This window comes from Priapulus caudatus, unplaced genomic scaffold, assembly GCF_000485595.1.
Source record: "Priapulus caudatus unplaced genomic scaffold, Priapulus_caudatus-5.0.1 Scaffold568, whole genome shotgun sequence".
Classification (NCBI taxonomy): domain Eukaryota; kingdom Metazoa; phylum Priapulida; class Priapulimorpha; order Priapulimorphida; family Priapulidae; genus Priapulus; species Priapulus caudatus.
Window position 1 is genome coordinate 90323 of NW_014577629.1, and position 14567 is coordinate 104889.

The window sequence follows — 14567 nt, forward strand, 5'->3', positions numbered from 1 at the left end:
AATTTGGGACAAATACAATGTATTTATTATCATTTTATTACTGACACAGCCCAGGTGCCTATGTCTACGTACCGATGAGATGCGCTGTGCTACAGCTGCTGTTTTGATCGAGGTTTACATAGCAGAGGCAGCAGCTACCTGATTATAAATTAAAAGCTATCAAGTACCTGAAATCGTGACAGGTTCAACAGCAGCGATGTGTGGCGCCCTCTTTTGGTCACGAATTACCCAAATTAACGTGACTGTATTTTGTCTGACGTTGCGCATCACTTATATATTTTAATACTGTCCTTGTAATTTTACCTGTGTGTCATGTCTGTAAACGGTAATGATGGATCATGAAATACACTCTGTATAATTGTGTGGCAGTATAATGCACGTAATACTATTGTGGCAATAATATAATTTTGTAGACATGGTGACATAACTATAGTAAATTAGTTCATCACACATTGTTACGCTGTCAATTTCATCCCCAATTATATCAAACTAATTACATTTAAGTACTTTTGCATGTACCTTGTGTATACAGCTACGGGACAAGGAATTTGTCTAAACTGATTTTTTATAAGAAAATATATATTAAATATCTATATACATCAAAAAGATCTACCATCTATCATTACAGTTGCTGCTCTTTCACCATTTATAGTGCCATTTAAACGGACGCACTATCTCACTGTGACCATAGGTGACGAATCTGAAAACCATAGGGTGAGCTTTTGTCGACTCCACCCAATTATATACCTTAACTTATGAAATAAATGGTGAACTTTACCTTCACCTTCTTTGGCCTTTGGCCCTTGGCCTCCAGTACCTCACAGATAACGTCATTTTAGAGTGCCCATACAAATACCTAACAAAATATTTGGGACTAGTGTCACATATTTCTCTCAATTATGCCAGATCTAACATATAGGAAAACGTAGCGTAACCCAACAATGATAATTAGTACAATCCCAGCCTGTCCACTACAAAAATGCTTGTGGCACAGCCACATGGCTATGATGATCATCACATGTCCCAGTATTGCACTGCTATGATGCTATCACAATGGAAATCTATGATGAGGACATTCTGAAAGTTATCCGGGAATTCTATTTTCCTTGTAGATCAACCATACGGAGCAGGGAGAGAGTATGGTCCAGGCCTTTTCCAGTAATCTACAGCCCTTACTCTGTACAATCCTCTCACTTTTTCACCATCACCTGAAATGAAAAGAAGCAGTGATAGTTTAATCCTAAAATGTTTATAGGTACATTTTGTAGACATTTACATCAGCTATATTAGGGCTACTATTGCACTGACGTATCCATCATATCTTCAACACAGTTACAATGACACACCCACACACTTACACACACGCATATGCACGCACGCACGCACGCATGCACGCACGCATGCATACACACTATGTTGAACAATGTACATTGCAAAATGTGAAATAATCTACCATACGTGCTATTCAGATTCGTCTATCCAGCAGAGCAAAGAGACTAGTTGTGAGCACATGAAACATTGCTACACTATTTACCGATGTAGTCATGACGCTCTTCCAGTGGCACATATAAGTACGAAGTAAAGATGATATCGTCCCCGTTCACTCGGCGAAACTTTGTCTTCCCGCCGTGTGGAGCAAACTGCACCTCGTACGTCTCGATGCACCTGGTATGCACGCAGGAGTCGCTCCAGAACAACAGCACCTGATCGCGCGTGACGTTGCGGACGACGAGGTTCGTCACCTGTGCTGGAGGTAGCTGTGCCCTAGCACAGACGTGAAACAGCACAACCCCGGGCAGCGGTATGGTCCACGCGATGCCAGCAGCTATCGCGTCTTGGCTTGGAGGGAATGGTGCAGGTTTCGACCATCGGTATGGACCCTGCTCAGCGACGGAGAAATGAGAAAAACCTGGGTGTAGAGGTTGATAGCATGATAATCAATATAATACATTTAAACAATACACCATTAAGATTTAGGCTTACAACTTAAATGCTTGCAGTAGCACTTTACATGACTTATAAAGAAATAAATGAATTGAATAAAATTGAAGGCAATAACAAATTTGTTGCCATGATTCACATTCTTCTACTCATAGTTACGCACGTGTGGTAATTTTGTGGGACTAAACGTTTGGTGACCTGAGATGTGTCACTATAGTGTTGTTGCTACCTATACAGATGGTAGGTAAAAATTCTGTAAATTATATATTCCCCACAACAGCTCATACTGCATTTAAAGTACAGCCATAATTTATCCCTACAAAATAAACACCTCCTGATCTCTTATCTTCTGGAACTGTTCAACTGTTGGGAAAGCTGGTTGGCCCATGTTATTCCATACATAAGCTGGGTTTGTCCTCCAGTTACTCACTTCGTACTGCACCCACATCGCGTCTACAATATAGCAAATAAGCAGGAGTGTCATAATATAGATGTATATTATATATGTTTATGGCATATCTATATTATGACACTCCTGATATAGGCATGTCATGAGCGCACAGTCACCACAGAGGATTTAAAGTGATTACGTCCCCGTAAATAATAAAAAATAAAAGAAATATTTCCACTTTTTCATAAAATATAAGGAATTCTGTTCACATTTTATGGTTAAATTGCTGCATTATACTTCCTATTTTACTATATTGTTCGATGTGAACATACACTCGTGCCCCATACATAGCCCATAGCAAGCAATTAATGTTGAGAACATTAATTCAAATCGTCCTGGTTTTTTGGATTTTTAACTAGTTGAGAAGCAATCTTATCAGGTAAGAATTTGACGATTTGTTTAGTCCCGTTAGTTCTTACTTTTAATGTAAAAAAATGGCAATTTTTTTTTACAAATTTTACCTTAAAAAATTCGTGACGTAAAAACCATTTAAACACAAAATATTTCAGTATTTTTTTCTAGAATTACAACTTGTCCAAAACCATACCAATGCCACTAAGGAATATGAAGTCTTTTACTCAGGTTATGTTTACTCAGGTAATGTTTCAGTAACACTTTCTATTTAAAAACTTTTTATAAGGTAATAACTTTTACCTTTAATATTGATTGAATTTGGTATGCCGGATATACTAATATTTATTGTTGAACTGCCCTTTGTTGTCCCAATATCATCACTATTGTAAATCAGAATGGAGATCTGCCAGCTAGAGAAACATGTAAAAGAACAAAAATATTACTGTTTCTATACATAAGTTTTGTAAAAGAAAAAATGCTATGAATGTTAGGGTGTTGGCAAGTATTTGTCTGAGAAAAGAAATTCCTATAGTCTTGGTTAATTTATTAATGCAACATGATGGCTACGTACTACTCTTGTCATTGCTTTCCATAGTCAATGCCATTAGAGAAAATTTATATAACACGCTATCGAAATATCAAGCACAGCACTATTGGCTATTTAATACGATACTTTTAAAAGCCACTGCATGACAAATGATCTCATTAGGAAATCCTGCTAAATTACACAAATACCTGTCTTGTCCACGCACAGTGTTTGGTTCATGCACAGAAGCGATCACACCCAATCTGCTGTTGTTTGGGACTGGCATGCCTTGTCTGTTGAAGACTTCAGTTGGTAGTTGCGTCTCTCCAAGAAATGACAGCAGCCCCATCACTGTGTAAACTGGTTTTCGTATGAACTGGCTATGGTACGACTGAGTGTTATTGATTTGCATTCTAGCCAGTAGGGTGCGCTGTGTGAAGTAGTGTGGATAGTAGTTAAGGAAGCCATTGTCGTTGCCCAGTAATTTGTATCCTATGGTGTTACCTTTCCTGGCCAGGATGAGACTTTGGTGTTGTGCTATGACCTACACACAACATTTTGCTTGATGGAAAAAATTTCCACAGCTTTTTGTGGTAACGCAGATATATGCAACACTAATGCCAAGATATAAATGTACACACACCTAAATTGATTATCATACTTATTACTACTGTAAAAATAAACTGTATTGGTATATTTCTTATACTGATTAGCATTATATACATACCTTAGCTACCATAGCACCATAGGTTGCATCAGCTCTCCACTTATGTGCCTTGGACCAACCTTTCATCGGGTCTGCTTCACTATAGAAAGCGTAGACAGACTTAGCCTCACAAATAATACAAAGATGTGTACTGCAATATTAAATCAATCATATACGTAGTGCCACAGCGCAACAGTGTGCATCCGAGACATGAGAGAGAGAGAGAGAGAGAGAGAGAGAGAGAGAGAGAGAGAGAGAGAGAGCGGGAGGGAGAGAGGGAGGGAGGAAGAGAGGAAAAGAGAGACATCCACAATGATAGAATATTCATGTAGCACTGGTTACTGCGTGATTATGCTTTTTATCCATGATTGCACTTTCTTGTGCTGTGATCGCCACAATAATGTTGCTTCGCTATTGGTGAGCCATCTCCACAGCTCACAGATTGTGCTGTGATTTGGTAAGAATACCTAAAAGCCTTTGTACTCCCCTTACATCAGTTGGACAGGGCATGTTGCACACTGCTCGTCATTTGACCAAAAACATTTCTGTATGAATGCACCGCCAATTACATAATAAGGTAAATTTCATGTTAGGTAATTTCCTACAGAAACGCATTGCTTATGTACCATGGGGGATTACTGTAACTATCAGAAACACATCATAAAAAAATAAACTGAAATTATACAAATTTAGGACCCAAGTCAAATAAGTACTTACTCGTTAAATATGGGTATATGTTCGAGTTTCTTATATGACTTCCTAATTGCAGCAATTGTTTCCAGCTCAGTGTTCAAGATGTAGCTTGACGATCCATTACCCTACCAATATCACATCCACAATTTTATACAAACAATAGTGTGAATTACTTTGATTTAAGAAGTATGATAGCCAATATCACACATATAAATAACTCATTTACATAACATTAAATTGTTTTATACAATAAAACGTTTCATACCTCAGGTACCCTAAATCACACTTAAAAATACCTTATGATGGATTGATATGTAGTCTAGTCTCGCAGAACGTGTACGATCAAAGTAGTTTGTTCCATTGTTGCAGTGCTGTAGTAATGCCCAGCAAATTTTTGAGAAACTTGAGAGACGGCATGAGGCAGCAGGACCTCCAAGAATCAGTGACTTGCTTGCTTCTCGGAGCCCTTCCGAGCATGCATCGTAGTAATTTAAGAAACCTTGTACAGTGAAGTTCAGCTGGTCAAAGTCGTGGTGATCAGGTTCATTCCATGATTCAAAATTCCATGAAGATACATAGCGCTCTCCATATCTCGCTGAAAAAAACAAATGCAAAAACTGTTTCACTGCATCTTGCAGGTCAAAGCATGTTTATGGTAGAATTAATGGACTAACTGAGAATTTCACGAATAATTTTTCCCCAGTTATTTGTTGGTTTCACATGAAACGTATATATGCTAGTATAGTGCATACCTGCTAATCAAAATAATCTATCCAGCAAACAAATAGGTAAAAAAACAAATTTCTTGGTACAAATAACAACACCAGCCCATTGCATAACAATACTAATAGTTACTAGTTAGTAATGAAGATTTAGTTGAAATAAACTTTGCTCTGAGGAAAATGACATTAAATGCATTTTTGACACAAATTAAATTAAATTTTTTAGGTATTTTACACTTTTCCTTAATTTCAATCCCCTAGTCCCATTACAGCAAAACAATGTTAAGCACAGAGAGTCTATTTTTATATACCTATATATCTTGTGGCCAAACATTTTACCAACTCCTTAAATGAGTAAATTTGCTTTGGATCTTCAAAATTTGTGAAAATGTTTCCAGGGTTGCCCATAATTTCAAAACCAGGCTTTAGTTCAAGTTTCCAGAGCATGTCTATGAGTTGATCTAGATGTGTGAAGTTGTAGGCAAGTGTCCCATTGACATCCTCACTATATAGTTAAATGAGCAGAATGTTAAAAGTTAAAACTTCAATATACGCATTAGGGACATCATACAGGACATAATGCAAGTCAGACTTCATTGATATCTATTCAGGACATAGCATTTTTCAAACGAGTAATTACACAATATTAAGCTAGCATGGTTGCAGCGACTTACAAGAGCACTATACGAATAACAAACTTTAAATGGGCACAGCGTCAAACAGTTTTCGACCCAATAAAAAATAATATCCCATGGCAACAGCAGTATTAATCTTATACACTTTCGATTCATATCTAACAGATAATAACACTGCCATCAATTGCCAATAGTGAGAAGGTACAGAGCAGACTCACCTGACAGTGATGAGGTCCAAGAGCCAGTGGATTCTCACCTGTTCTATTCCAGAGTTTGGAATAGCACTTATGAACATAAGATTGGTCTCCATGTCTTTACTCAAAAGAAAGTTAGATGCTGCTTTATGCGGCTGCGGTGGACTGAAAAACACACGTATCAAATGCTGTAATAATAATAATTATTTTAATGACGGGCTGTATGACGATGTAATATAGCAATGGGCAGCTGACAGCTTCCGGTCCTGTCTTTCAGAAGAAACACCTGCATGCTCTGTGCCCTGCAATCAGTACTCCTGCAATCAGTATTCGGTGTTCCTGCAATCAGTACAATTCCACATAGAAATTGAACTCGATGTGCAAAGTACCAATTGTTATTCTGAACACTCTTTTTTGTATATCACAATGAAATTATTAAAATATGTGTTGGTCAATCTTTATTTCCATTCATAATTGTGTGAATTATAGACTATTGGGAGAGATGATGGGCTCTTGAAATTAGCATAGATATATAGGTCATAATTTTGTTAGCATGATTTTTCAAGCTAGAAAGCTATGGACTGTGCCATGCACTTGCAGTACCGAATTAGAACGTGGATGCCTCAACAAATGTCAATCATACCAGTTAATAAAGTATAGCGTGCATGTGTCGCTGTTCTAAGGCAAATGGCCAATTTCTAAACACTGTGGCAACAGTGAGTGCTGCATTTCTCAACAACTTTTACTTTAGCCATTGCCAGGCATTTTTGGCAAGCCGGGTAGCCCGACGAGGCTGTGCGACTGATTGTCTATACGGTCTTCTAACGCTGAGAGGGTCTATGTCCCCCAAGGCAAGCCCCAGAGTACTGCCGGAACGTACCCTGGGTACGGTCCGGTATACCGGAACGTACCCTGGTACTATATCAAATATGCCGGACCGTACCTCGCCTACTCCACTAACGAGTCTAGGGAGTCGCCTACGCCTACTCCCTAACCATAACCATATCAGATAGTCAGTACGTTCTGGCAGTAACCTGGGGGACATAGACCCTATGAGCTCTTCTAACCCTATCAAGACCGTTTCTTGGAGCCAAGGTCGGGCAGATTTTCCGTTAAATGTGGTGAGTGAATTTAAGGAATGCGGTCAAAGGCCTGGGGAGAACGCTGCAGTGCAGGCTGCAAAGTAACCACGCACCATAAACCTGTGCTTTTCCAAAAATGAGCCAGAAAAGATTCATTTTTGCCAGCATTCACTGTAATCTTGTAATAGTCATCTATTCTTGACGTAGGTGCGGCAGCCCTGCTTTGACATGTCAGTGTGCATAGAGACAGCAGATAAACAAAAACATAACCAGAGGCCATGTCATTCGCCTCGTGAAGAGTCACTCTTCAATTCTTGCAAAACTCCACAGTTCTTGCAATGCAGAGACATTTTGAGAGAACATATGCAATGCTGCTGATGGAGTGATGCATCTCAAAGACCGGCGTACAGTAAACAGCCACTATAGAAACGCAGTCCTTCGTGCAAGAAACTGTATAAATACACAGCTCCTTGACATAGACTAGCCCAATACGGTATTTGGTCCAAGGAAGCTAAATTAGTAAATGTAACCATAAACAGCTAGAACTGTTCCAGTGCTTGTACGGCAAGAAGACCACTGAATCGCAAGAGCATGAATGCCAGTTCTACCCGTAGTTCTACATTGTCCCACTACGCGGCGCGCGTGCTGCTTACTTGATTAACTTCCGGCTGGAAGCGGTAGAGAGTAGACTGGTACTCGCTCCCACCTCGATTATTCGATGTCTCGATCCCCATCGAGTAACTAAGCCGAGAGGTGGGACCGGGTACCAGTCTACGATAGAGAGTTGCTTGCATGAAAGTAGCAAACATGAAAACATAGACAATGTGTCAGTTTGTATATATCTATGGAATAACGAGAGCATAATTATTATGATTTATATGCTCTGGAATAACCATATCATGAGGTATGGTAGAAATGACTTTTACAGTTTGTCAGTTATACGATAGACTAGGAATTACAATAATAAGGGAGGTGTGGAGGCACTAAGCCACTATGCCTATGGGTGGATGTATAATAATACGCAGTGGCTACGCGTCCGGAACCGGTCGCGTAGCCACGGCCATAATAATATATGGGTGCTAGATACAATAATGTAACCCAACAAGAGTAGTAACCCTACTCTTGTTGGGTTACATTATTGTATCTAATGGGTGGCATGGCCATGTGCAAATCTATGCGCGCGGTATCGCTCATATTCATAGGCTACTTCGAAATCACGCCAAGAAGAAGCTTCCTTAAAAAGTTGTTAAAACTTGTAAACAATCGATAAATAACTGATGCCTACCTTTCAGGATACCTCCGGTCATTCAGGGCCGTAGCCTGCGGAGGGGGGGGCAAGGGGGCAGCTGCCCCCTAGATTTTGGAGCAAAATAAAAAAAATTAATTGATCTACTAAAAGAGAATTGTCGTAGTCAGAATGAAGGCTGTACATGTACTCAAAAGTGCCTCAAATACCATCTCCTGCGATCTACATTTTCAAAATTTTCTGTGGTAGGACCCCCAGACCCCCCACCTGTTTCTCACTATCTCTTTGAAATCCTGGATCCGCCACTGCCCCCTTAGGAATTTACTCAGCCTACGGCCCTGTCATTATTACAACCAAAAGCAGCACAATGATCGCCACCTGGCATGATAAAAAGCATATAAAAAGTCCCAAAAGTGTTGAAGTCACGGAGAGTAAACAAGTGGTCTGCTAACCGCTCGCGGCGCTATTGCCCCTTTTCCTATCCCATGACGCATTGCGGTTCCGATTCGCGATAAAGCTTATTGAAACCAGGGTAGTTACTTAGGCCTGGGTGTGCTCCCGCGTCGGAGCGGAGGGCTATAGTTCTAGAGCTACCTTAGGCTTAGCCTAAGTAAGAACCGAGTATCAGAACTTATTATGAGAAGCGTGCAATTATTTATTGCGAGATTGTAAAATGATATTGCTGTATTATAACATATGCACGCAAATTATATCATTGTTTTCATTATTTGCAGCTGATATCCGAATTTGCTGCAAGAAAAATGTAGAGCTGCACCACCGCCAGCTAAGCCTGCACTACGGTCATCTACGCCTGGACCACACGGCTAAAGACCCCTCTCGGCAACATGAGTGAATGACAAAAAGCCAGGATGTCTAGTAATGATATGCCAGCACGGGAGCCAACTATTGTCCTAAACAGGAGGTTGCTATTGGCTGCCGCATCTGGTCACACTGACACAGTCACCACATTACTAACAGCTGGAGCGAGTTTGGAAGCTGGTGATGATGATGGCTTCACAGCTTTAATACTTGCCGCTGGCAGCGGTCACACTGACACAGTCACAGTACTGATAACGGCTGGTGCGAATTTAGAAGTTGCCGATAAGGATGGCTGCACAGCTTTAATGCTTGCTGCTGGTACCGGTCACACTGACACAGTCACATTACTGATAACGGCTGGTGCGAATTTAGAAGTTGTCGATTATGATGGCTATACAGCTTTAATGGTTGCCGTTGTCAGTGTTCACTCGGACACAGTCACGGTATTAGCAAGTGCTGGTGCGAGTTTAGAAGCTGCCAACAAGGATGGCTGCACAGCTTTAATACTTGCTGCTTCTAGCGGTCACACTGACACAGTCACCACTCTAGTCAAATGTGGTGCGAGTTTAGAAGCTGCCGATAATGATGACTGCACAGCTTTAATGACTGCTGTTGGTAGCGGTCATACTGACGCAGTCATGATATTGGTAACAGCTGGTGCTAGTTTAGAAGCCAGTGGTCAGGATGGCTACACGGCTTTAATACTTGCAGCTTCCGGAGGTCACAGTGACATAGTCGCCAGACTAGTAACAGCTGGTGCAAATTTAGAAGCTGTCGGTCATGATGGCTGGACAGCTTTAGTATGCGCTGTTGACCATGGTCACACGGAGACTGTCACCGTCTTACTAGCAGCCAGTGCGCGACAGAAGTCGGCACAACTCGCATACCAAGTGAGTGCGCGGCGCGCCTGTGAGGTTACTCTCAACGACGGTTATAGAAAAGCTGCCGGAGAGCTGTTATCGTATCTCTATTTAGGAGAATTAGAATCTCGTTGCTACTGCGACGTGGAAGCTACTACGTCACGCAATGACGTCAACAGTGTGACGTCACGCGCGCGGGTCCGGCGCGTGCGCTCGCTCACGGATGTGTGGGAGCTGGAAGGTGTCGGCAGGTTAAGGCATCCTGAGGAATGCGCACAGATACGGTTAGCCGTGCTCGAGTTAATGGGGCGAGTGTCCGAGGAGATTTCTGCGGCAGACCCTGAATTCTCTTGCAAGCCCGTGCTCGTTGGCAGCACGGCTAATCGCACCAAAGCTGGTTTGCCAGACGAGTACGACTTCATGTTTGAACTAGACAAATTTACCGGCAACGTGCTGATCGAAGAAACGGATACGCCTGGCATTGTTCGAGTTAGAGATTGTCATGATTGCAAGTGTCTCTTGGTCGATCTTAAGGAGCAGTTCGTTCAAGTTTTGTGTCCAGCCATGGCCAGCGTAATGCATAAAAGCGCATCTAGTCCATTGAAATTCTCCCGGACATCGCGGCCAGTGGAGTGGAATAAAGTGTGCACGCAGTTTAATCTCGTATATGCCGCAGGTGACGCATACAAGAACCTTTCAATATCCGTGGATATCACGCCATCTATCCAAGTGTCAGGTAAACCAGCAGGTGCGACTGACCGATTCCCTGTTGACTACCATTACCATGTTGTCCCGAAACCCGTAGTGGGTTCCGACGAATACTGGTCAGTGTGTTCCGCAAAGGCAGAGAGTTTGCTTATTACTGGGTTTCCTCAAATTTACAGACAGGCTCTGATTGTAGTAAAGGCTTTGCTAGATGCAGGAATACAGGATTACGATGAAAAGATCCGAAATTTAGCAAATGATAACAATTTACGTAAAAACGTGGAGGTGTATAGGTTGCGTCTGAACGCGATAGACATCATTCGCCTGTTTATTGCCACTCGGTCTAAACCCAAGAGCCTAATCGACTCTTACTTCCTGAAGTTAGCTCTACTTCATGTGTACTCTATCATGTCTTCTGGTGACTCATCATCACATGTAAAACTGTCTGAAATTGTTCGCGAACTATTCATGTTTATAGAAACGTGTCAAACTAAAGGGGAATTGAAACACCCGCTCATTCCCTCTATTGATGTATTGGCGGAAGATAAAGGTAAGCTCATCGAACACGTGCCGGCGGGATATTTGAGAATGAAAGCTGTGAAAGCGGTACTAGCCCGTCTAGATGACGGTCCGCTGGTAAGCAACAGCGGACTGCTGCATCTTAGTGCTGAGGAGGTGTGGCAGCAGATGGAAGAGTCGGTCAGGTCGGCGTGGCCTGACGAGGTGGAACTTGTTCACGGGTTCTTAGCAGAAGCTTGGGATTTTTTGCGGAACACATACGAAAAGGCAGAGTAGGTCTATTTCGCCGGGGGTAAGACTTCGTGGAGATTGATGTAGGTCTCTGTTTAGTCTGTCACCAACTGTAAAAACGCCCACGGACGTATTGATTGACGTACGCAGCGATGTGTAATGCAGGAGACAATGGAAAAGTGTGGTTAGTGAATTCTGAAAAATGACAAAGTGGCAAACGTAAAAAAATGGCAAGGCATCCAGGATGATGCCTTTGTTTCATAAATGTATGCCTTTGCTATAGATTATGTATAAATATACGTTTCACACCTTTTTATGGATGTATTAAATAGTGCGTGTACGTGATGTGTAAGTGACAACTTGGCCATGACGAAATGTGATATCTATTTGCACCTGTAAATGACTGTTGTGTATTTATTTAATCGCTATATAATATATGGAGTGCAAATTTTAGAGAGAAATCTCTGAACTGAGGTACTGAATGTGGTGTTACTCTGTATATAACGTGTAAATAATTCGTATATGTTTAAACGTTTTAATGCGGTGATATAAAATAATCTTATTTGCTAGCTATCCGTGCCAATTCGTATATGCATACAGATTACGGAGGCTGTGAATAATTGATGTTATGAACCGTATGTGTTTTTATTTTTATATCTATTTTATCTATTTTATTTGAAACTGAAGAATAGTGGTTCTGGATTATATAGTGTTTATACGATTTACCGATTATGATAACGGTGCACTTGGGCTAAAAATGTCATATTGGGTTAAAAATGCACAAAAAACGGAATTTATCGCGTGATTTTATTCGTTCGAGGGTTAACAGTGCGCTACAGTGAATGTGTGTTACATGAGTATTCCTATGATAACGATACTCCGATTAAGTATACAATAACAGTAATGGAACTGACATGCGTCAAGTTTGTTTTGTTTCATTTGTAAACGAACCACTACGAAAAAATGTATGGAACAGTCTGGAAACAATGAGAACGGTGGTGAAATATATTCGAAATACTGACTTTAATTTTTTTATAGTTGCTAACTTAAGGAGCTTATTTTTTCTCATGCTCAATTGAGCTATCGTACAGATAGAATACAGATAGCGCGATATAATGCCCCGCATCCACACGACCCCTCCCCTTCTAAAAACTATTAGGAAAGAAAAGAATGAAAAAAATTGTGCGCTAGAGGAGACGATAGCAGAAAAAGAAAGCGTAGAGTGCGAGGGAAACAGCAATGAGAGAAGGGAAAGGAAAGGAAGTGTATAATGTCGTTGAAGAAACGTTTGGATGGCAAAAAGAAGGAGTGCAGATTATAAGTTAAGAAGCCGCTAAATTCTTTTCTTGCGACGATCAACATGGTCGTTTGAATATAGTATATTGCATGCAGTAGGCTGTGTGTATTTTTTCAATTACTAATTCAATTACTATTAGGGATGCGATGCAACAGTAGAGTGTATGAGATCAGCCGACAATACTTATCCTCGCTATCCAGGGCAAGGAACGACATGAGCGCCACTTCTACGTACATTAGCATTGGTGGAGAATCGTTGCGCGATGCTGCGAGCAGACTGAATTTTGAAGATCGGATATATATGTGTGTGCGTGCGTACGTGCGTGCGTGTGTGTGTGTGTGTGTGTGTGTGTGTGTGTGTGTGTGTGTGTGTGTGTGTGTGTGTGTGTGTGTGTGTGTGTGTGTGTGTGTGTGTGTGTATGTGTGTGTGTGTGTATGTGATTGTATGTGTGTGTGATTGTGTGTGTGTGGGATTGTGTGTGTGTGTGTGTGTGCGTGTTGCGTGTGCGTGTGCGTGTGTGTGTGCGTGTTCACGCAACACGCACACGCCTTGTGTTTTATGCTCCTACGCAATGTACCGTACGCCGTACCACCATACAAGCTACGCATAACGTTGTGTCTCCGTTTATAATGTTAATAATATTTTTTAGTAATACGTTATATCTTATATTATCAGAAGTATATAAATACTCTTAGAAGAGGATACATTTCTTATATTTTACATGATGTATGAATTATGTTTACATTCGTGATATTTACATGATGATATTTTACATTATATGTATATGTATATATATGTAGCTAACATTTCCTAACATTTCTTATTATATCCTATTTTATTATGCAGGAATACATGAATGATACATTTCTATTTTTCTACATTATCGGGAGTGGCATAATATAGATGTCTATATTATCTGTTTATCTATTTATAATATATGTATCTATAGTACGACACTTCTGATATTATCAGGAGGGTATAATATAGTGTATACAATAGTGTATAATATATTGTATATTATACACTCCTGGTAGATCTCGTGTAATGTCGTCTCGCCCCCCTTTACTGTTTCAGGGTCAGGATGCGCTCTGCTCGTCGTGCCTGCGTTGTTCATCCTCAGCCAGTACTTCCACAAGCGGCTCTCTATCGCATCCGGTTTCGCGCTCTCCGGCACAAGCGTCGGCTCCTTCATCCTGCCGCCGTGCATAGAAGCCATGACGAGAGCTGGGTACGTACGTAGCTTGCTCGCGCACACGCACACGCACACGCACACGCACACGCACACGCACACGCACACGCACACGCACCGGTTAGAAAAAGCTTCTGTTTCTGGTTTTGGTTCTGGTTCTGGTTCTTAGAAAGTGCTAAAATATAAACCCCCACAAAACACGGAAATTTTCATGAATAGAATGAGCGCGCGCGTGTGTGTCTGTCTGTGTGTGTGTGTGTATACACTCTCTAGATAGATAGACAGACAGAGATACATTATTTGTATTTAACGCAGACTGCTTGGAGACGAGCCCCGGATTCGGGACTCAGTAGATCTGCGCAGCGAAAACCGTATCCAGAGGCAGATGGTTTATATG

At 41.1% G+C, this 14567-nt stretch overlaps 2 protein-coding genes across 3 annotated transcripts; one reads left to right on the top strand and one right to left on the bottom strand.

The window, feature by feature from the left end:
• On the bottom strand, positions 1-7887 carry LOC106811729 (alpha-L-iduronidase-like). Of its 2 annotated transcripts, XM_014815436.1 has the most exons (11): positions 7418-7887; positions 6247-6387; positions 5705-5898; positions 4968-5266; positions 4696-4796; positions 4000-4078; positions 3482-3816; positions 3047-3156; positions 2273-2394; positions 1535-1880; positions 1-1208 (listed from the first exon to the last, which is right to left on the bottom strand). In XM_014815436.1, exons 1-11 carry the CDS (start codon positions 7582-7584, stop codon positions 1114-1116), a joined length of 1989 nt encoding a protein of 662 aa, XP_014670922.1. In that variant the 5' UTR covers positions 7585-7887; the 3' UTR covers positions 1-1113. The 2 variants fall into 2 exon arrangements, with proteins under 2 accessions (XP_014670922.1, XP_014670923.1); XM_014815437.1 differs by lacking the exon at positions 7418-7887 and having other exon boundaries at positions 6285-6366.
• A 204-nt stretch (positions 7888-8091) lies between these two features.
• Positions 8092-12699, top strand: LOC106811728. The gene is made up of 2 exons (XM_014815435.1): positions 8092-8208; positions 9285-12699. The coding sequence occupies exon 2, from the start codon at positions 9420-9422 to the stop codon at positions 11727-11729; it is 2310 nt and encodes a 769-aa protein (XP_014670921.1). The 5' UTR covers positions 8092-8208; positions 9285-9419; the 3' UTR covers positions 11730-12699.
• The last annotated feature ends 1868 nt before the right edge of the window (positions 12700-14567 follow it).

Coding starts and splice junctions, on each gene's coding strand:
- LOC106811729 (XM_014815436.1), bottom strand. CDS start 7,584: ATGGCCTCTGGTTATGTTTTTGTTTATCTGCTGTCTCTATGCACACTG. Junction 5,267..5,704: donor TTTGGCCACAAGATATATAG/GTATATAAAAAT, acceptor TGTTTTTTTCAG/CGAGATATGGAGAGCGCTAT. Junction 3,817..3,999: donor ATGGTGCTATGGTAGCTAAG/GTATGTATATAA, acceptor TGTTGTGTGTAG/GTCATAGCACAACACCAAAG.
- LOC106811728 (XM_014815435.1), top strand. CDS start 9,420: ATGTCTAGTAATGATATGCCAGCACGGGAGCCAACTATTGTCCTAAAC.